Below are 24007 nucleotides of genomic sequence, written 5' to 3'. Positions count from 1 at the left end.
TACATTTTCCATTTGTACCGTTTACACTCCATCGTCATCTGCCGTTACCAGGGCAGACATGATGCAACTTATTGCTCAGCTACCTGCACCATTTTTGTTAACTGGAGACTTCAATGCCCACCATCCCCTTTGGGGCTCTCCAGCATCCTGCCCGAGGGGCTCCCTGTTAGCAGACCTTTTCAACCAGCTCAATCTTGTCTGCCTCAATACTGGCGCCCCTACTTTTCTTTCGGAAACATCTCACACCTATTCCCATTTAGACCTCTCTATATGTACTCCCCAACTTTCATGCCGGTTTGAGTGGTATGCACTTTCTGATACATATTCGAGCGACCACTTCCCGTGTGTTATCCATCTCCTGCAGCATACTCCCTCTCCGTGCTCCTCTAGTTGGACCATCTCCAAGGCAGACTGGGGGCTCTTCTCTTCCAGGGCGACCTTTCAGGATCAAACCTTCACAAGCTGCGATCGTCAGGTCGCACACCTCACGGAAGCCATTCTCGCTGCTGCTGAATATTCCATCCCTCACCCTACTTCTTCTCCACGTCGCATACCGGTCCCCTGGTGGACTGCAGCATGTAGAGACGCTTTACGTGCTCGTCGACGTGCTTTACGCACCTTTAAACGCCACCCTACAGTGGCGAATTGTATCAATTATAAACGATTACGTGCTCAGTGTCGTCGTATTATTAAAGAAAGCAAGAAAGCCAGCTGGGCTGCTTTCACAAGCACCTTCAACAGTTTTACTCCTTCTTCTGTTGTCTGGGGTAGCCTGCACCGGCTATCTGGCACTAAGGTCCACTCACCAGTTTCTGGCTTGACGGTCGCGAATGACATCCTAGTGGCCCCTGAGGATGTCTCCAATTCCTTCGGCCGCTTTTTCGCCGCGGTTTCGAGCTCCGCTCATTACCACCCTGCCTTCCTCCCCCACAAACAGGCAGAGGAGGCTAGGCCACCTAACTTCTGCTCCTTGAATCGTGAAAGTTATAATGCCCCATTCACCATGCGGGAACTCGAAAACGCACTTGGCCGATCACGGTCCTCCGCTCCAGGGCCTGATTCTATTCATATTCAGATGCTGAAGAACCTTTCTCCTGCAGGTAAAGGTTTTCTTCTTCGTACTTATAATTGCATCTGGATTGAGGGACATGTTCCCGCATGCTGGCGCGAGTCTATTGTTGTCCCGATTCCTAAGCCGGGGAAGGACAAGCACTTGCCTTCCAGTTATCGACCCATCTCACTTACCAGCTGTGTCTGTAAAGTGATGGAGCGAATGGTTAACTCTCGATTGGTTTGGCTGCTCGAGTCTCGACGCCTACTTACCAATGTACAATGTGGATTTCGTAGGCGCCGCTCTGCTGTTGACCATCTGGTTACCTTGTCAACCTTCATTATGAATAACTTCTTGCAGAAGGGCCCGAACGCGGCTATGTTCTTTGATTTGGAGAAGGCTTACGACACCTGTTGGAGGGCGGGCATTCTCCGCACCATGCACACATGGGGCCTTCGCGGTCGTCTCCCTCTTTTTATTCGTTCCTTTTTAATGGATCGACAGTTCAGGGTACGTGTGGGTTCTGTCCTGTCAGACACCTTTCACCAGGAGAATGGGGTGCCACAGGGCTCAGTTTTGAGCGTCGCTCTCTTCGCCATCGCGATCAATCCAATAATGGATTGCCTCCCAGCTGATGTATCAGGCTCCCTTTTCGTGGATGATTTTACCATCTATTGCAGCGCGCAGTGTACACGTGTCCTGGAGCGCTGTCTTCAGCGTTCTCTTGACCGTCTTTGCTCCTGGAGTGTCGCCAATGGCTTCCGTTTTTCTGCCGAGAAGACGGTCTGTATTAACTTCTGGCGCTACAAAGAGTTTCTCCCACCGTCCTTACGACTCGGTCCCGTTGCACTCCCAATCGTGGAGACAACAAAATTTTTAGGTCTTACATTTGACAGGAAACTTAGCTGGAAACTTGGCTGCCCGTTGTACCCGTTCTTTAAATGTCCTCCGTGTTCTCAGTGGTATGTCGTGGGGAGCGTATCGAACCGTCCTGCTTCGTCTATATCGGTCGATCGTCCGCTCCAAGCTGGATTATGGGAGCTTCGTATACTCCTCTGCACGGCCATCCATCTTACGCCGCCTCAACTCCATACAACATCGGGGTTTATGACTTGCGATCGGAGCGTTTTATACTAGTCCCGTAGAGAGTCTTCATGCTGACGCTGGCGAATTGCCACTCACCTACCGGCGCGATATACTGCTTTGTCGGTATGCCTGTCAGCTACTGTCAATGCCCGACCACCCGTCTTATCGTTCCTATTTTGACGACTCTCTCGACCGTCAATACGGGTTGTATGTCTCTGCCCTGCTACCCCCTGGAGTTCGCTTTCGTCGCCTCCTTCAACACCTTAATTTTTCACTCCCTGCAACCTTTCGAGTGGGCGAGAGCCACACGCCACCTTCGCTCCAGGCTCAGGTCCGCGTTCACCTCGACCTCAGCTCGCTCCCAAAAGAGGTTACCCCCAGTTCGGTCTACCACTCCCGTTTTGTTGAACTTCGTTCAAAGTTCATCAATATGACCTTCATTTATACAGATGGCTCAAAGACCAATGACGGGGTCGGGTGTTCTTTTATTGCCGGGGCACAAAGTTTCAAATACCGGCTCCATGGCCATTGTTCGGTCTTCACAGCTGAGCTCTTTGCCCTCTACCAGGCTGTTCTTTACATCTGCCGCCACCGACATGCTGCTTATGTCATCTGCTCTGATTCCCTGAGCGCCATCCAGAGCCTCAGTGATCCGTATCCGGTTCACCCTTTCGTGCACCGGATCCAACGCTCTCTTCAGCAGCTGGTGGACGTCGGTTCTCCGGTTAGCTTTATGTGGGTATGTCGGTATCCCTGGGAACGAAGCTGCTGATGCCGCGGCCAAGGCTGCGGTCCTCCAGCCTCGGACAGCTTCTTGTTGTGTCCCTTCATCAGACTGTAGCAGGGTCATTTGTCGGCGCATTTTATCGCTGTGGCATGCCGATTGGGCTGCACTTACAGACAACAAGCTTCGGGCCTTGAAACCTCTTCCCGCGGCTTGGACGTCCTCCTCCCGCCCTTCTCGGCGGGAGGAGGTCGTTTTGGCCCGGTTACGCATTGGACACTGCCGGTTCAGCCATCGCCATCTGCTGACGGCTGCGCCGGCGCCGTTCTGCCCATGTGGGCAATTGCTGACGGTCCGCCACATTTTACTGTCCTGTCCGGATTTTAACACACTGCGTCTCGATCTTAACCTGCCATGTACTTTAGATGCCATTTTAGCGGATGACCCACGAGCAGCTGCTCGTGTTCTTCGTTTTATCAATTTGACAAACCTCTCTAAGGACATTTGATGATGCTGTTTTTTAATCCTATGCCTGTCAGTCTGTCTTTTATCGTGTTTTCCCTTTTAGTTGTTGTTTTAAACTTGTGCCTCGCGGTGCATTCTTAACGTAGTCAGGGCGCTAATGACCATTGAAATTGTGCGCCCTAAAACCACAAAAAAAAAAAAAAAAAAAAAAAAAAAGCAACACACCGGTTGAACCTGACCAGGTGTAACCTCAGTAGAGTTTCATTGTGTGTAGAGGATGACAGGCAATGTATGTTTCTTAAAAGTGTGCAAATAATCAATGGAGAGTTTCTTTTTACCCAGTTGAGTCAAAAATAGTTTAATGTTGTCATAAATATTTTTTGCCTTTACAAATGTCTGCTTGTGTCTGTGTATGTGCAGATGGATATGTTGTGTGTGTGTGCAAGTGTATACCTGTCCTTTTTTCCTCCTAAGGTAAGTCTTTCCGCTCCCGGGATAGGAATGACTCCTTACCCTCTCCCTTAAAACCCACATCCTTTCGTCTTTCCCTCTCCTTCCCTCTTTCCTGACGAAGCAACCATTGGTTGCGAAAGCTAGAATTTTGTGTGTATGTATGTGTTTGTTTGTGTTTCTATCGACCTACCAGCGCTTTCGTATGGTAAGTCACATCATCTTTGTTTTTAAATGTACGTAAATATTTTTGTTTACATGAAGAAGATGTAGTTAGTTAAGTACTGCCAGGACATCTTCATTATATGAGTCTTTTCAGAATTATGTGGTTCTTTTTTCCTTGACAAAATATATATTAAATTTGAGAATCGGCTAACACAACTGTATGAAACCCAGTTCCATGGATGAATGCCAGAATTTTCCTTGCACTCTTTCACAGCTGAAGAGGGTTCATTTTACTTGTGGACCATGAATTCATAACATACATAAAGCTCCACTTTTTCAGTTTTTGACGACACATACTGCTGATCAACTCTGAGGCCTGTGGTACTGAACTTTGTTATTCTTGTGTAATGCCAGTAGTGACTCATTCGCGGTCTTGAACTTGTTCCATGTAATTTTTATAGGCTGGCATAAGTGATAATAGAATGAAAACCACTTTGTTTCAAGTTTCTGTTAGAGATAGATTTTGTTACTTATTGAACACATATTGTCTCCAATATAGTAATATGAATGCTGAGTGTGCAAACCATTAATAAGAATGCTCTGAAATAAAATCACTGAAATGAGCACTGAAAGAAACTCCTGTGGTATGAAGAACAGTTATCAGTAGCAGACACTATAAGGTTTCAGAGTGTGTCCACAACCGAATCCCATATGAAGTGTAGTCCAATGAGTATACCTTTAAACTGATTCCATCTGATTGCATTTTTTCTGCAATGTAACACATATCTTGGCCAGCAAATATAGGTCATAATGTTGATGGAGTGGTAGCATCCTCAATTGATTTTCTCTTTGGTTGCACTGCTGTTAATGTCCAGCAATACAGTAGTCACAAAAGAGTCAAGTACAATGTGAGTTCAGAAAATAATTGAACATTTTTAATTACGCACCAATGGAGATATTTAGTGATATGCAGTTGGCAGCACTGCTTTGCACATTATCTCCTTACTACATGTTTTTGGAGTGTTGATATCTCATTTAGTTTTTGTGATATTGTTATTTGAATATAATAATGTGTTTAAGTGCCAATGGCAAAAATATGTGATTTTCTGGATCAGTGATGCAATGTAAAATTTTGTGTGGAAATGTGGAAAACTTTTACAGAAATGTTTCAGCTTTTGAAACAAGCTTAAGGAGATGATGCTCTGGGTCTTACATAATGTTATAAATGGTTTTTGTGTTTTGAAAAATAGCTGTTAGCCAGTTGAAGATGATCTTTAACCTGGAAGGTCTTCCACTTCGACTGATGATCCACACATTCAGAAAAGGTGACGCAGCAAGCCATGTGTACTATCAAAGCATTTTGCAACAGTTACATGAAAAAAAAATTGCAAAAAGAGATCAAAGTTGTGGCGAGACAGCTCATGGTTCTTGCACCATTAACAGTCCGCCCACACATTCAGCTTTGTGCCAAAAATCAGATGACTGTTGAATCACAGCCTCCTAACTGGCCCATCATGGCTCTTATGATTTATTCTTATTTACAAAATTAAAGTCAGTGCTGAAAGGATGCTATTTTCATCATATGGAGGGCTTCAAAGCAAATTCGTCACTGACCTTAAAGGCCATCTCAAATGAAGCTATCCAGGACTGCTCCATGAAAGAGAAACACCACTGGGAAAAAGTATGAGCTATGGGGTGGCAGTACTTTGAAGGGGATGAGGATGAATTATCTGTAAAATTGAAATAAAATACAGTTATTTTCTGAAAGACCTCTTACACCAAAAAAATGTATCTTGAAGAAACTCTACTGACCTGTTTCCATTGAGTCAAGTTGCTGAAAAATAGTTTGATTTATTTTTATGCAATTGTACATTCACAGTTGTCCCCAAGCTTATAAACAAATGTGTATGTGTCTGTACCATGTAGATGCATCACTGAAATGCCAGAAAAAAGTGAGATGACCATAGATCAACCAGGCAAGGAGTAAGCAGTAAGGTATTCTGGATGCTTGTTGGTTAATTTGTACACTATATTACAAAATTTAGTTGTGAGAGTATATGTACATTTCATTTCTCCCACAACACATGTAACAGATTTATTGATGATATTCTTTTTAAAAGTGTAACCAATTGCACTTATAGTTTCCATTGTGAATTAAGGACCTAAAGCATATGGGCAATGGTTTACATGTTATGGGGTTAATAGTAAGACTCACAGCTCATCAATAACAACACCGAAATCAAGTACCATTTTGAAAGAAAAGAAACCTGAACTCCAAAGAGGAAAAGAATGGTTTTACTCAAGCCAAGATAACTAATATCAAGCCAGGATGGCCCCATACTCAGGAAATAAGCGCAAGGGAGCAGGTGCAGGAATCCTGCATTGCCACACTTGGCAAGGTCCTGGTAGAGGTGGTTTGCCTTTGCCTTCCATCAACGTATTATGAAGTGTCAATTGTGCATCTGTTTCATGTGGGTGATTGATGAGTGTGCGTGCAGTGTAGTGTTGGGTTTGTGTTGTTGTGGATAAGGGGAAGGGAGAGACTGAAACCCAGTGCTGGCACATGGCCTGTTCCTCTCGAAAACCACCAAGGGGGCCAATCCCCATCCAGTGGATGGATCCCTATCAACAAGGTCACACACCTTCACTTCATGAAGCACTGCAGAGAAGTTTGGAATTTAATCCAGGACACTGGTGCAAAGACTGGTAATCGGGAACGTTACACCATCAGCTCTCCTCCCCTTGCCAGCCAAATAATGGCAGTGAAAATTCAGCAGTATTTCAATCATCTAACCTCCAGGTCCAGGGTCACTGCACAGGTGTCCATTAGTTAAAAATGTAATTACTATAAATAATTCAAGATGAACTGTGCTGTTAGCTGGATACCTCATGCCTGATTTAGATCTGAGGGTCTTAACAGCTATTCGATCCTCGATAGACCGTGTTTCTGCAAGTATAATATTTGAAAATCTGTGTGTGAATGGGTACTGTTGTTTTTGAGAATTGTTTTGCTTCTTTCTTCTCTTACAAATCATGTTATATGCTGGCATTCTGCTATGTCTTTGTAACCCTGACTACACAAAGTGGGAAATAAAAAGCTATGTAGTTCTAGCAAGAGATCTTTCTCACCACAAAACTTCTTTTTTAAAAAGAAAACAGAGGATGTCGTCTGTTAAGAGTATTTGGTACAAAAGCCTAGATCAGGTGGCAAATTTACTTCTACACTAACTAATCACAAATCATATATCTGTTATCCTGGGTACGTGGTGCAAATTTCATTAGTTTATGATGGGCAAGTCAACATCACAAAGCTGTACACAAATTAGCCAATTGCAGTCATAGTGCTACATGCAGTTGGTTTGATGCAGGAGGTTTGTTACTTTGAACTGTCTTGTGCGTTAATTTTTTGTCAAGTAAAACATTTTCCACTGTGTACAGGGCACTTGAGGACCAACATTGAGATGCTGTGTAATAATTAATAATAATAATAATAACTATTATCACAATACTCTTATTAATATTTCAGTGGTTATTACAATATTATGAGAAGGAATGTTGCTACTCACCGTATAGCGGAGATGCTGAGCCTTCGTCAACAACACACACACACACACACACACACACACACACACACACACACTGCAGTCGTGTGTGTGAGTTGCATTTGCACAAGTGTGTGTGTGTGTGTGTGTGTGTGTGTGTGTGTGTGTGTGTGTATTGTTGACAAAGGTCAATGGCTGAAAGCTTTAATTGTGAAAGTCTTTCTGTTGTGCCCATCTGTGTCTCAGCATCTGCGCTCTATGGTGAGTATCAACTTTCCTTCTCATAATATTGTTGCATTCTGTCCTGGATTTTCCATTGTCTGATTTCAATGGTTATTGTTATACAAAGTCTAATTGTAAGATTTATCGTTTAGTAGTATTATTATATTTTATGCATAACATAATTGTGAAGCAGGCCTGATTAGACATCATAGATATATATTACCCTAAACTTATGTAAAAGTAAGTGCTTAAGAAGTATGAAAATGGAGGACCCACAAGAAATACCTTATACCGTAACATATTCAATAGAGCAGAGTTCCAAATCTGCAGAACTTGTTAACCATTTGTTTGATTTCTTTCTCCCTTTTCGGTGTACAGCAAAATACTGCCATAGTCAAGGTTTATTAGTGTTCCTTAATTTATGTTACATACTTTGTTTGCAACTGAAGGGTTAAATATTAGCTTGTTGCTTCTAAAATGTGTCCTTGGATAAAATAAATAAAAAATTTATTAACATATTTACATTTTTCTTTATGATTTTTCAGGTGATCGAAGCTTCTGTTCAGGTTCCCAGTACACTCTTTTACCAGCTGGAAAAACAAGGACACTCAGTTACATCATCCAGGCAGCTACTTGTGTCCGTCTTTGAAAATAACTGGCTTTTCCCTAGCATACCATTCAATTCGTCTCGCCCAGAAAGAGATATTACATCATGTGTCATTGGTGCCAAATTAGGTAACTCTTTTGTCCTTAATTCAGTTACACCACCATTAGCAATAACACAAATAAATATGTTAAATAATGCAATATTTGCCATTAGACATATTATTAATGTTTTACAGTCTTCTAGTAAGAGTGCGTTGAAGTCATATATACCACAATTCAAATTTTCCCATCAAGGTTGTAATTTTAATTTTATCATGACCTCTCGTTTGTTGCATCATGTATATGGAATTAGTTTCAGCTTATATTGGCATTTTCATATTGTAGCTATGTAAGTTACAACATAGGCCTATCATCCTATAGAATGACTGTAACGATCAGGTGTTCCTGAAAACAGAACATAACAGCATAACCAAATACGGTAAGGTGCCACAGACATTATGAAGGCAGTATGGAAAGGCTATAAATCAAAACTGACATTGAAACTATACTAACATGGTTTGAACTGCATCTTCTTGGTCTTCTAGTTAGCACATAAGTTTGTTGACTTGGAACTGAAAACTTTTTGGGTGGTGTACCATATTATACAAATAATGAACGCAGCACTACTATTTCTTAGTTACAGTGGGTCACACATTTATCAGCTTTAAATTGGCCTGTTGTATGATGACCAGTTCACTAAAACTTTTATTCACATATCTACAGAACCAGGCTAGACCACCCAATTGGTGATAATTTTCAGTGGCAACACATCATGAATCTTCTCATCTCATAAATTGAAGTTTACAGAGATACTTTCAGTTGAACACACTTCGTTATTAAATTCACCATAAACATTTAGTGTGACACAATCTGTGCTCACAAAAACCAAACAAGTTCACACAGATATATCACTAACACATGTTATTAACAGAAGAAATGATGCGACAATGTTAACTGTTACAGTTATGATGTTGAATGGACTTCTAAACATTTCATTGCATAATACAGACTGAATGAGCATTAATTCACATAGAAACTCTTAACTGAGTACTTTTTAGGCAACAATCTGACTACATGATTGTGGACTTCTAGATGCAGATGTTAGTGAACTTTCACATAGATGTTGCTCGTTTGCTCTCTGGACACAGACACAATGCGTTGAGGTAACTCATTTTGTTGCTGGTGTCAGACTGGAAGTTTTTGGGAAGGGAAGGTTATGATAATTTAGTATTCTAAAAAGTACATGTTCTTCATATAAAATTTCTAGGCTGAGATTTACTAGAGTGGATGAGCTATAGTAAATGGTTAATTAACAAGTAAAAAAAAAATACAGAACTATTTTGTATACCTACACCATGAATTGCCTATTTATGAGTACAATTGCCATATTTAGGGACTTACTTGATTAATGAAGGATGTCATTTGGTGCTGAAAATTTAGGGCAATGAAAGTGTAGTGTAAAACTTGGGGATTAAATAGGTGCAATGGCATAAAAAACAACATCAGTTATAGGCACATCACAACTTCAGTACCAATTACCTTTTTAGTTAATTAGTCTCTGAAAAATTAAAACATGTTACAGTAAAGTTTCTTTCTAATGGTGTATGTATATATTTTCAAAACTATGGATTAGCTGAGTTGAAATTTACTGTTACATGCTGTAGCAACAGTTGCAGTTGTTTACATTAACCTGGTTTTCAGCAAATCTGAATACTTTACTATAGTCATCATATTGAGAATTAACACCTGAATAATGAGGTTGCACAACATATGATATTATCTGAAAAACATGTTTACAGCTTTGGGCACACATCACATATATATGATGTGGATAACTGGATTTAGTATATATATGAAACCCATTGGGTACAGATAGCCATGTCAAGATATCAAGATATAAAATTTCCAACTGCTACATGTATTCTCAATTAAATATAGTTTAGACTGACTAGAGATATGGTTTCATTGAGATTTGTTATGAAGAGACCGCAGGAACTAGTGTTCCGTTGGCATATCTTCCATGGATCTACTATGTAACTCACTTCAAGGTAGTCAATCCAAATGTAAGTAGGCAGAAGTGTAAGTTTTCAGAAGTTCAACAAATCCTTTATCGACTACTATTTTGGGTCTTTGTTTCTTCTGCCTTATTCCTTCTGTAATTGGTGGTTGTTAGTACTTTCATTTCTGTTACATATTATGTTGGTTTTGTGTAACTTACATCAACATTAATTACTAGCTGCTTCTTTTTGATGTGCAACTATCCCTTTTTCCATCCATTATAATGCATTTCTTTTATAACATTACCTGATTCATGTGAACCAGAGATATTTTAAGTGAATTACCTCAGAGTCCAAAAAGTTGAATCAATTAAAAGCCACTTTAAAACATGTGATGTTACTTCCTTTCAGTTACTCATTGGATGATCAATGTATTTCATTTGTTGAGAATGAAGACTTGCACAAAAGTGAAATTCATAAAGTTTGTTAAGTACAGAGCCAGTTCTACCTACAGGGTTTTCCCATACGCTGCTAGTACGAAAGGAATGTTGTAGAGTCCAGGCAGTGGTTGTTGAAATTATATGTAGCTACTGCAATGTGGCACACATCAAAAGTTGGACTTAACAGTAACTCTGTACCATGACTCTGAAGCAAGGAAACTTCCAGAGTCCAGATGACTAGTGTTCGACAACTAATGATAGTTGACAGAGAGAGATCTGTTGAAGAAAATTTCTTCTACCCAGTAGAAATAAAGCACTGATAGTATAGAAAGAATTTCTGCTGTTGCTGCACTTCATTGATTGTAATCATTGTGTGTGTGTGTGTGTGTGTGTGTGAGAGAGAGAGAGAGAGAGAGAGAGAGAGAGAGAGAGAGAGAGAGAGAGATTACATTAAACTTAGATATTTTAATTGTGATGTCAGAAAAAGAAGGAACCAGATTTTTAAATATTGCCGATGAAATAAAAGTCTTGCTTTGCAGTTAACTCTGTGTAGTAGAGATCATGAGAAATTCTGAAACGATCTAAAATTGTTTATTTACTAAGTTGTGTGTGCATACACATACACAAAGTTCAGTTCTAAAGCAGCAATTTTTAACTAGGCTCTTATGTTCATTTACGTTTCCTGGTATGTTGTTATTGACAAAACAGTCTCATTGTATCACGTAGCTAAAGATTATTTCCACTGAAGCATTGTTCTTAAGATTGTAACATAAATTATTAAATGTTGTTGTTTATGCTTTCTGCTCTCAAAATTATTTTGTTTTTTGCGGTTGCACAGTTGCAATTTTGAGTGTTTCTTATCTTCAGGCAGAAATCTCAAATGTAAATATGCACATGGGCATCAATACAGCTGCTAGTCCAAACATCCAGCAAGTACAAACAGTTTCCAAGTCATAGAATTCACAAATAACCACAAAAACCAGATGAAAACCATGACAGAATCATATTTTCTCATGTTCTTGTGATCCTACTTCACAGATGGATAACAAATGTGATGATGGACAATATGTATAGCTGAGAAGTGCAGTAGACAGATATAGACTCCAGATAGATAATTTTAAATGTTATTCTAATCAAATGTATTTTTATATTCTCACAGCGGGAATAGAGGTGGCAAATTTAACAGAACCTGTTTATGTAATGCTACGTGCACCCTTGACTGGAGATTCTCCCAAACCAGCATGGTGGAACCCTCACATGAATGAAGGAGCTGGTGGCTGGTCTACAAAGGGCTGCCAGCTATCACACCTTCTGCACGGCCTCCTTGTCTTCCAGTGTGATCGTCTCGGGTACTTTGGACTGTTGCAGAAGACTGACAATGCATATGATAGTGTGGACAGGTACAAACATAAGTATATTACTCTCAAGGCATTGAATGGTCAATCAGCACATAAACAAGATTGAAATCAATGCTAGACAGTGTGTGTGATACTACATGCACCTTTGTCTGGAGGTTCTCCCAAACCAGTAAAAATTTAAGTCTAATTTGTGTGACTGTTGACTGCTCAATGCTTTACCTCTGCGGTGAGTGATTACCTTTAATACTTCAATTATTTGTTCCAATCAGGACTTTAAAACTATATACAAATAAACTAACATTGATTGCATCAAACAATGGAAAATCAAGGATAGAATAATGACAGTATATGAAAAGGATAGATTGCTACTTGCCATTTAGTGGACATATTGAGCTGCAGTCAGGCACAACAAAAAGACTGCTAAATAAGTTTTTGGTCAAAAGTCCTGAAACAGACACCACCACACACACACTCACGCCGACACTACTCATACTTATGTCCACTGTCTCTGGCTGCCAAGCTTGTCAGGAAATGAAATTAGGAAAAGCCCGTGGTTTCAGTGGCATTCATACAGAATTCCTCATGTATTTCAGTAATTACACAAGAAAGTGGCTTGGCAGGTGTATCACCGATATCTTGCAGACAACAAAGTTTTCCATCAACTGTAGAGAGCGAAGGTGGCCTCCATTTTAAAACCAGGAAAAAAAAAAAAATCCCCTCAAAACTGAAGACCAGTTGTTCTGCTCAGCATGCTTTACGAACTTTTGGAAGGATTACTATATAACAAGATCAAACCTCAGACTCTTCAACATATCCTAACTGAACAGGTAGGATTTCGCTATCATCAGAGCTGCTTGGCTCAAGTTCTCTCATTAACTAAGTTCGTAGAAGTGAGCTACCAAAAATGATTTAAAACTTCAGCTGTCTGTGTCATCATTATAGCAGCATATGACATTTTGGAGACAGGGCATGATACTAAAACTCATGAAAGTGATCCCCTGAAAAACTACCATCATCATCGTCAGTGCCAAGCTTTCTAATAGTTGTTGCCAGGTGATCATGGGTGACAGATAGAGTACTCAAATTAACCTGAACAATGGCCTTCCAAAGGGATCTGTTATGTTTCCTCTTTTTGTTAGCCGTTGTATGGCTGATACGCCCGAAACCAACTCTTGGAAGTTTGGATATTCTGACACTTTGGCTCGGGCAATAAGCTGTAATGATATAGAGGCCACTGTGGGTGTCTTGACCAAGGATCTGAAAGTTACTGGGAATAACTTTCGCAGTTGGAGATTTCAACCTCTTGCCACAAAGACAGAAATCTTTACATTCAATCTCAACATCAAATGGGTCAACAAAGAACTTAGTATTTACTTTGAGGACAAACTACTGACCCACAGTTGACATCCATAATACTCAAGTGTCACCACAACTAGATCACTGAGCATCAAGAATCACTTTTCGGACACAGGTGCCGACCTTAGAACTATAGCTTGCAGCAGCTTGCCAGGAGTTGATGGGAATCTTCAGGTGCCCCACTGTGGGCTTCAACTTTAGGTCTGGTCTATCTGGTAGCAGAGTATTGTGCACTGGTTTGGCTTAACAATATTCGCACTAGTCTCGTTGATATTTAACTAAATCAAACTGTGGACCGTGTAACAAGCATAGTAGGCAACACCATCCTTTTCGGTAGCCCCACTAAACTTTATAACTCCTCCTCAACTGCACCAAGAGAAATCACTAATTAGAGAACTCAGAAAGGTCGAGAACTACTCTCTTTCACAAATCCATCAAATTGGCTACAACAGTAAGAGACCCAGGGTGTGCTCTAACCATTCACCCTTTAAGAGTGCAACAATTTTGCATGAAAACAGATTCAACCTAGTTGATTGCTGGATAGAGGAGTGGACCAATCAGGCCTTTCATATCATGCCTTGCCTCACCACCAGACCACCCAGATTAAACAAGCCTAGCAAAACCTAGTCTACCCTAAATTGAATACAAACAATATGTGGCAGATGTGCTGAGTCTTTATACAGACTGGAGAAAAATAGCTTCTCCAATTATGATTGTGGACCTGTAGGCAAGCCATGAAGCATATATTTGAAGATTGCCAATTGACAGCCTTCACTGGTGACCAGTCCAAATTGATGCATGCTTCTGAAAAGGTGACAGAGTATATCAGCAATATGGATATTCAGAACTGCCTCCGTTCTGTTTTGTGCTCAGCTCCTTAAGGTGTCATCAATCTACAGGGCTGCCAAGTCCTTCACCAGGTCATCTGTCCAGAGCTACATTGGTTGTCCTATGGGGCATTTAGCATCTGCTTTCCCTTCAGGTGTCATTTTCACCTGTCTTTCTTCTTGCATATGAGCTACATGGCCCACCCACTGGATTCTTTTGCTTTCCAGCTTCTGTAGGATTTTTGTTGGTTGCATCAGGACATAGATTTCCTTGTTCTTCTTCCTCCCATATCTTCCTCATTGCTGTTCTTTAAAATATTAACAGTTAATCCTTTTTCTCATTTAGTCATGCTCAAGGTTTCTGAACTATACATGATGCTGGGCGTATCACTGTGTTATATTTTCTCATCTTAGTGTTCACTGGTATTGATTTTGAGCTGAGTGTTTCCCTGAGGGATTACATGCATTTTATTCCCACTGCTGTTTTTTCCTTGATGTCCATTTCTCTGCCGTAGCTACAGGTAAACCAAAATCCCCAGTATTTGACCTGGTGAACTCTCCTGAACTCAGAAAGAATTTAGAATCACGTAATTTAAGTAAGGAAAAGACAGAGAAATTGTGCCTCAATTAATAGTGAATAATTGAGCCAGCTTTGGAAAAATATTGGTCTGCCAAAATAATTAAATATGATAGTGATCTCCCCAGTATACGAAAAATATCAGGAATCTTGAAACTTCCTGGCATATTAAAACTGTGTCCCAGACCGAGACTCAAACTCTGAAGCTGTGAGTCGTGCTGGTGTAGCTCAGACGGTAGAGCACTTGCCCACAAAATGCAAAAGTCCTGAGTTCGAATCTCGGTCTGGGGCACAGTTTTAATCTGGCAGGAAGTTTCATATCAGGGAACACTCCACTGCAGAGTGAAAATCTCATTATCAGGAATCTTCTGAAGAAACGGCACCAACTGCACAGTAGATATTGAGAAATGTATAAAACAGCAGTTGGTTAGTTAAAACATATTTGCTGACAAGAGGTGTGATGCAGTAAGCCTCCTGTAACTACCATAGGAAAGTTATTAAAAGTCTTTTTAAGATAAACACCATGTTGTACATGATACCCATTACATAACAAAAAGTGAGATACAATGAAACAAATAAAAAATTCTTCAACACTTTCTTAAGTCAAAGTCTTTTACACATTTTACTCTTTAAAATGGTAGGCACTGATGTCTGTCATGGTATTTATCAGAAAATTACAGAGTGCTTTTTTTTTATAAACCATTGTGACATCATAATAATGTCAAAAAAACAAAGATAGATGTTTTACGAAGTTTCTTGATGAATGTACCTAACTGCATGCTCACATTGTGAATGAATATTAAAGACGAGGTTATCAACAATAACAACATTCAAAATAACAAGCTCATTTTTTACATTAAACACGTTTTTGGTCATAGACTTGGATCATGGTCAAGTGTAACACGTTACAAATCCTTATCCAGACATTATGATTTACATTTTCTCTGGTTTGAAAAGGTCGATGCCAGTTTCCTGTCATCCACTGCTCCAATGAGAGGTTATTTTTTAAATCTTTATTTGAATGGATCTATATACTTACGCAATCTGTGACACACAACAATTGTTGCATCGTATATCTATTTTACACATTTATTACTTTGCAGCTGATATGCTACAGGTTATATCACAAGCATGCCTTAAAATTTGTTAAATGAATATGAACATTTTTCTATCAGAGAAGATTCTGATTTTGCACCAAAATAATTCCCCTTTAGAATTTGATAGTTTGTTAAATGAAATTGAATCCTTGATGTATAGGCTACAATCTGTTATTTTTATTTTTTGTCTTTGCCTAAAGTAGTTATATTTAATCTGTGTTGTGATTATGCACATCATTCCACTTGATAATGTCATTTGGTCGACCCATAAAAATTTAAGTAATTTAGATTTGTATACATAATATATTGTTAAGTATTTTTGGTGTACAAACATTTCACTGCATGATTCTGTAAGGCCTATCACTTGCATAAGTCTTATACCCCTTTTCTGTAACAGCAATACATTTTTTAGGTGAACCTCAACTGCACAGCCACTTAATTCGATCTCGTAGAAAATAAAAGGATACTGGCAGAAGTAAAGCTGTGAGTACCGGGCGTGAGTCGTGCTTCGGTAGCTCAGTTGCTAGAGCACTTGCCCGCGAAAGGCAAAGGTCCCGAGTTCGAGTCTCGGTCGGACACACAGTTTTAATCTGCCAGGAAGTTTCATATCAGCGCACACTCCGCTGCAGAGTGAAAATCTCATTCTGAAAAGGATAAATCGTTCCATAGTACACATTTTTAATATTTTGCTAGGAACTATCTTTATGAATTGGCTAAGAAGATATAAGGTGCTACTAACTTTTCAAAATAGAAAATTAACACAGATTTTTATTAGTGTACACACCCAGTAATTTACAAGTGCCAGTTGTGTTCCTGAGAAGTTACATTCGTTATTTACATGGATGTGGTGAGAAGTGCGTATTTTAAATACCAGTAACTGAGGTTCGGTGATATTCATCTTGAGGTTCTGATCATAGATGTATTTAGTTAATTCTGTTACATCACTAGTAATGAAAGGTACTAGCTCCTTATACTCTCTTCCAAAGAAGAAGACTGAAGTGTCATCAGCTTAGCTTATTATATGGTAGTTCATGGGTTGTGCAATGTCATTAATGTATATGAGAGAGAGAAAGGGACCAAGGATTGTTCCCTAAGGTACACCTTGTATTACTGTATCATTGGTGGATTGAAAGTTTACAGTCTTATCATTTAGTTTATATGTCAGTTCAGTGCGTTACTTATGATTCAACAGATATATGGGTAGACGATGCTTGGATGGATACTTGATACAACATTACTACAGTTTTTTTAGAAGTTTCATATGATTTACTGAGTTGAAAGCTTATGGAAGCCCTAAAAATGTACCGGCAGTCTGCATCCTCTGGTCCAACAAACAATACTGGTCATGGGAGAACTGTGTGATTGCTGTAGTTGTGCTACTTAGCTCTTTTCTAAAGCCATTCTGAGAACCCCTAAGCATTTTGTATTTTGTGAAGACTGCACTAAACTCGGACAGGATAATACTTCTGGTTATCTCAATACTCGTGGCAATTAATTATATCAGTCTATTGTTGGTAACACCTTCCTTACTTTTCTTTTCAAACACTGGTTTTGCATTTTGTGAAGAAGGCCTGAAGCTGGGACAGGATAATACTTTTGAATGTCTTGCTAAAGTTTGGAACAGCTGGTGGCAGTGGTAATGTGTGGATGAGGTGTGCTTCCTTGTGCGAATGTGTGTGTATTTTCTTTGCTAAAGAAGGCTTTGGCGAAAAGCTATAATTTATAATGGTCTTTTCGTTGTACTTGTTTGCAACTCAATGGGTCATCTTTAAGGTGAGTAGTCATCTATCCTTTTCCTAATATTGTTACTAAAGATGAGAATAAATGATATTGGCCTGTAGTTGGAGATATCTTGTGTGCTTCCCTTCTTAAGCACTTGTTTCAAAACACTCATCTTTAAAATATTTGGACAAATGTTGTCTCTGATGCTGCGATTAGTCAGATAGATAATAGGTCTTGAGATTGTTTTTAAGAAAGCTTTAATAATTGCACAGGACGTGCCATTCCATCTAGATGAATATTTGTTCTTTCCTCCATAAATTCAAACCTGCTACATTCAGTGAGGTGACATGGGGCCTTGACATGGGCATCTATGATATAAGTTGGTTGTTCAATAATACAAATGAAATAATTATTAAAAATTGTGTATATTTGTTGTTTTCACAATGTTGCTATTATGTCTAATGGTGAAGGATTCTATTCATCTTCTTGAGACTTTTACAATGTTTGTCAATTAACTCTCAATGTGGCTCACTTGTATTGTCAGACTGCTTTATTGGTCGTGTGTGTGTGTGTGTGTGTGTGTGTGTGTGTGTGTGTGTGTGTGTGTGTTGTCGACGAAGGCCAATGACCGAAAGCTTTAATTGTGAAAGGTTTTTTGTTGTGCCTATCTGCAACTCAGCGTCTCCGCTATATGGTAAGTAGCAACTTTCCTTCTCATGGTATTGAAGCTTGTATAAAGTAGATGCTCCCTGGTTTCAAATGATCATGCTGATTAGTGTCTAGTAGAATGCACTCTGTTTAAAACTTACTTGAATTCAAGAGTCACCTAAATCACTGAAGCTGTTCCACATATATACTGAACATGCCACTACTAATTTTAGGAACAGATAATTATGGCGGTACACAGGTACTCATAGATGTTGCCAAGAATTTATCCGTGCCTTCATCTATTCCACTGGATTGTGCTTAAGTGATAATTTAGTGAACCATAGTCATTCAGTCTGTACATTTGTCTCCTGCCTTCTTTGTGAAGTTGTATGCTACAATAAAACTGGAAGCTTAATTTTAAAATAATGATAAATCTTCTTTTGAGGAGAATCAGAGAACTTGGTGCTAACTCCTTTTTGATTAAAGGACAAATACTTGCATGTATGGAAGTGTAAAGGTTATTGCTTTTCCTGTCCATCATGTATAAATGAAATAAGGACGAAGTCGAATTATCTTAGTACACCTTTGTAATATCTTTCTCTTCTTCCAGACTTCCAGGAGCCAAATTTCGATATTCACATCCCACAATATATTTTGGAAGCTTTGTGAATGTAATCTGCTTAGTGACAACAATTGTGACTTATATTGTTTGCCATGAGTCAATCCAGATGTCAAAAAAATCCAAGCATTCCCTTGTAAATACATGGATAGCTATGGCTGTTCTTTGCTTTCTGTTCAGGTACGTATCTGAATTACTCCTTCGTTAGAATAATGCAAAAAACTCATGTTTTCTCTCAGTACTGTTCTGTATACTTTCACTTAATAAGACTGTATTAAAACTCATCGATTTAAGCTAGTACACCTTGAAAAGTGATACTTTGTACTTGATAAATGTTTCTCGCACCATGATCAGCTAATTGTGCAGATTGTCAATAAGTGTGACATAGTGTAAAGAATATTATTTTAAATTGGGAATGTAATTTCTCACGAGTTGAGAGAGAAATAACATTAGTGTACATATTTCTTGTTGTTGCCAAACAACAATGCAATCTGCCATGGTAAATCACAGTCAGATACAGGAGGCTAATTGAATGTCCAGATGGAATGTACTGCAGTAGCCACCAGAAAGATCGCGGGAGGCGCACATCAGCACGGCGCGTCACGGATGATAGTTGCCGCAAGTAGAGTCCCGTCCACCAGAGGGCACGCGAGAATTCGGACGCGACCTCTGCCGGCGTAACAACAACAACAACAACTCAGGCAGCACGGGCCGTGCCCAGTCAGTTAACATCGGGCATGCCTAGGACACAGTCCCGGTCTACGCTAAATGAAGTGCGACGTAAACGTGAACAGTGTTACTACACAATTGGCGACGAGTAGGGTCGTTCTTTCGCGTGTTGCGTTGTTGTTCAGGTTTCGCAGCTTCTCCACGGCATGGAGGATTTAGTGCAGGTTTTGGTTGAGCAGCAGACGGAGCTCATGGCCACCATGAAACAAGTGCTTCCGGTGTTGCTCTCCATGCCATCTGCTCCAGCGCATTTCCCTCCTCCCTTTTCCCTGTATGACGAGACGGCGGAGGATTGGGACACATATGAATATCGCCTTCGGCAGCATTTCCAGGCGTTTCATGTTACCGATGCGGAGGTATGTCGAGCTCTCTTCGTGTCTTGGATATCTCCCTCACTGTACCAAGTTTTACGGCAGCTAGCGCCGTTGCAGGAACCCTCATCCTTGTCTTTTGACGCATTGTGTTCATTGCTGTCTTCATATTATCGCCGCCGCATGCATGTTGTGGCAGCTAGGGTCGAGTTCTATCAATGCAAGAAACAGCGCCATCAGTCTTACCGGGTGTGGGCCGCTACCCTGCACAGTCTTAGTCGCAAGTGTCATTTTGTCACGGAGCAGTCGCGAGAGTCATATGCCCACGTTATGGTACGCGACGTCATTGTTCGTTCAGCTCCTGATAGGGAGGTCCGGCAACGGGCCCTGCAGTTAGAAGACCCTTCCCTTGAGGAAGTCCTGTCCATTGCTCAATCGTATGAAGTCTCTCATGCCGCAGGTCAACAGCTAGAAGCGTGGTGCTACGTCGCGGCGGTTCAGGGCGGCATGGCCGCATCCACTGTGTCTGGGGTGGACGACGTGCGAGCGGTACAATCCAGCCGTTACGGCCGCTCCCGCACGGCGCGTAAACAGAATTCCGGCCGCCAGCCCCTGTTGCCGTCCTGTGCGTCGTGCTATATACATCATGATCGGTCAGAGTGCCCACAGCGTTGGACCGTTTGTCGCAAATGTAATAAAAAAGGTCACATTGCTAAAGTTTGCCGCTCAGCCTCAAAAGACTCGAAGGAAGCAGGTACAGAGGACATGGACGTTGACATTCAGGAAGTTTCATCGGGCCAGGCTCCCGACGCATCGGCACGCAAACTCTTTATCGAGGTGTCAGTTCGGTCGCGCTGGTTACAACTGGAAGTAGATACGGGCGCGGCAGTTACGTTGTTGAATGCACAAACTTATTCCGACCTTGGATCGCCCCCGTTAGCGCCAGTTTACCGGCGTCTACGCGGTTATGGTAAACATTTCATTCCACTACTGGGTCAATTCACTACCAACGCGACTTACAAATCAGTCACTCGGCCTATTACTTTTATTGTTGTCAGTGATGAGAGCTCCGCTAACCTTTTTGGCCTGGATGCCTTTCAAGCTTTCGGTTTTTCTATCGCTGACACCATACAGTTGGTCTCCAAAGATGTTCCCTATCAATCATTGGAATCTTTGATCTCAGACTTTCCAGATATCTTTGAGGAGGGCCTGGGGCATGTTTCAGATTTTGAAGCTCACTTAACGTTGAAGGCGTCGGCTCGCCCGCGTTCTCTACGCGCGAGGCAGATCCCCTTGGCTCTCCGCCCTCAGGTAAAGAAAGAGCTAGACCAGCTGACAGCCCTAGGGGTCGTTCTTCCCATTTCTTCTAGTGAGTGGGCTTCGCCCCTCATTATTTTAAGGAAGCCCTCGGTAAAATTACGTCTTTGTGGCGATTTCAAGGCCACCATTAATTCCCAATTGGTGGTGGACACCTATCCTTTGCCTCGTGCTGATGAATTGTTCTCCGCCGTGGCGGGAGGCCAATATTTTTCGAAAATCGATCTTTCGGAGGCTTATCATCAGATATCACTTGATGAGGACTCCAAACGGCTGGCGGTCGTCAACACCCCATTTGGCCTTTACCAATACCAGCGGTTGGCCTTCGGAATATCCAGTGCCCCAGCGATAATCCAGAGTTATTTTGAGCACGTCACGGCGACAATCCCTCATTGTATTAATTACCTGGATGACATAATTGTCACAGGCCGCAGCACAAAGGAACACTTGCACAACCTTCGCACCCTCTCTCTTAAATTCAGATCTGTGGCTTGCGTTGCAACCTGCATAAGTCAAACTTCTTCCAACCGTCCATTGAGTATGTGGGCTACACCATCTCTCGGCACGGCGTCCAGCCACTAGGAAGTTTGGTCCAAGGTATCGTCGACCTTCCTCGGCCTGCTTCGCTGAAAGAGTTACAAGTTTTTTTAGGCAAGATAGCCTATTATCACCGGTTCATTCCCAGGGCTTCCACCATAGCCCGCCCCCTGTACTGCCTTCTGCGCAAGGGAGTTCCTTTTGATTGGTCGCCTGCATGCGAGCGAGCGTTCACCTCGTTGAAGGGCCTCCTCACGTCGGCGCCTTGTTTGGCTACTTTTGACCCCCATTAGCCGTTGGTCCTGGCTACAGATGCTTCGCAGTATGGGGTGGGGGCGATCCTGGCTCATCGCAACGCAGATGGTTCCGAGCAACCACTGGCGTTTGCCTCTAAAACTCTTAGTCCTGCACAGGCCCATTACTCCCAGGTGGAAAAAGAGGCTTTGGCCATTGTCTACGCTGTTACCAAGTTTCACCCTTTCTTGTATGGCACGAAGTTTCAGTTAATCACTGACCATAAGCCGTTAATATCGTTATTTGGCCCCGCCTCTCAGATTCCGGATAGGGCAGCCCACAGACTACAGCGCTGGGCCTTGTTCCTCTCTAAGTACCATTATGACATTCATTTTCGCCCTACAGGACAGCATGCCAACGCCAATGCTCTTTCCCGTCTTCCGGTGGGCCCGGATCCTACGTTCGATCGAGAGGAGATTATGTGTTTTCATTTGGATGTAGCATCCCGCCAAGCGGTTGATGGCTTCCCGATCACTAGTTCTCGAGTCACCTGGGAAACGGCAGCTGACCCTGTTCTCCGGCAACTAGTTCGCCTCATTCAGCAGGGGTGGTCATCCCGCCCTCCAGGCCGGGCCTCGGACCCTCTTCGTAATTATTTTATTCTACGAGACCGCCTCTCGGTCTTTTAAGGAGTTCTCCTTCTGGCTACCGATGATACAGCTCCTCGCGTGGTTGTTCCTGCAAGTTTACGAAGGGAGGTCCTCACGTTATTACATGCGGGGCACTGGGGTGTTTCCCGTACTAAAACCTTGGCTCGCGGACATGTGTATTGGCCCGGTATTGACAGAGAAATTGAGCACGTGGTGGCCGCATGTTCCCAGTGTGCGAGCCAACAGGCGTCTCCCAGGGCAGTGTTCTCTTCATGGCCGCCGGCAACCCAAGCATGGGAACGTGTTCACATCGATTTTACGGGCCCATTTCTCAATGGCTTTTGGCTCATTGTCATTGATGCTTATTCCTGATTCCTATATGTGGTTCGCTGCTCCTCAACCATTTCAGATGTTGCAATCCAGGCACTAGCAAAAATCGTTTCTGTGGAAGGTCTGCCAATCACCCTGGTCTCGGACAATGGACCACAGTTTATTTCGCAGACCTTCCAGGATTTTTGTAGGCGCTTCGGTATTCGGCACGTTTGCTCTCCCCCCTCCCATCCACAATCGAATGGGGAAGCCGAGCGCATGGTGCGCACATTTAAGACACAGATGAAAAAGTATATGCACGAATTTCGTGCGGAGGAGGCATTGACGTTTTTCCTGATGGCATACCGGACCACACCAATAGGAGAACGCAGCCCCGCAGAGCTCCTCCATGGGCGCCAACCTAGGACTCTCCTGCACCTCCTCCTGCCTGGTCCTCGCCAGTCTTCGCAAAACAGAGTACCTGGCTTTCCAGTGGGTATGTCGGTCTGGGCACGTGGGTTTGGTCGCAATCCACGTTGGATACCGGCGGTGGTCCTGCACCGAAATGGCCGCCGGCTCTATACCTTGCAGGCGGGGGACCGGGTGGTACGTCGTCACCAAAATCAGCTATGTCCACGTTTGGACACCCACCCTCCGACCTCTCGGACACCGGCTTCCCCATTGCCGGCACCCATGTTGGTTTCTCAGGGACCGTTACCGCCTCTCCCCGCTGTGACTCTGCCACACTGCAATGGTTCTCAGCCTTGACAGCCTCCAGTAGCTCCAGCACCGGCATCACCATCATTCGACATGCCCGAGCGAGAGCCGGCCCCCCTCGCAGGCCCGGTTTCTCAGGAGGCTGGTTCACCTGTGGTCGTCCCTTCCCCATCATCCCCGCCACTGAGTCTTGCCCCTCCCGAGGTGGAACA

The 24007-nt window shown here is 42.1% G+C and overlaps 1 protein-coding gene across 3 annotated transcripts in view; it reads left to right on the top strand.

The window, feature by feature from the left end:
* The window catches only part of LOC124612700 (adhesion G protein-coupled receptor A3), a 193851-nt gene that overhangs the window by 136592 nt on the left and 33252 nt on the right, over positions 1 to 24007 (top strand). For all 3 annotated transcript variants that reach the window (XM_047141048.1, XM_047141047.1, XM_047141049.1), the window contains 3 exons: positions 8251 to 8440; positions 11947 to 12187; positions 18983 to 19171. In XM_047141048.1, the coding sequence (XP_046997004.1) occupies positions 8251 to 8440; positions 11947 to 12187; positions 18983 to 19171 (620 nt within the window). The remainder of the gene's footprint in view (positions 1 to 8250; positions 8441 to 11946; positions 12188 to 18982; positions 19172 to 24007) is intronic.

This window comes from Schistocerca americana, chromosome 4, assembly GCF_021461395.2.
Source record: "Schistocerca americana isolate TAMUIC-IGC-003095 chromosome 4, iqSchAmer2.1, whole genome shotgun sequence".
In the NCBI taxonomy this organism is placed as follows: Eukaryota; Metazoa; Arthropoda; class Insecta; order Orthoptera; family Acrididae; genus Schistocerca; species Schistocerca americana.
This window is presented reverse-complemented; position numbering and strand designations above follow the sequence as displayed.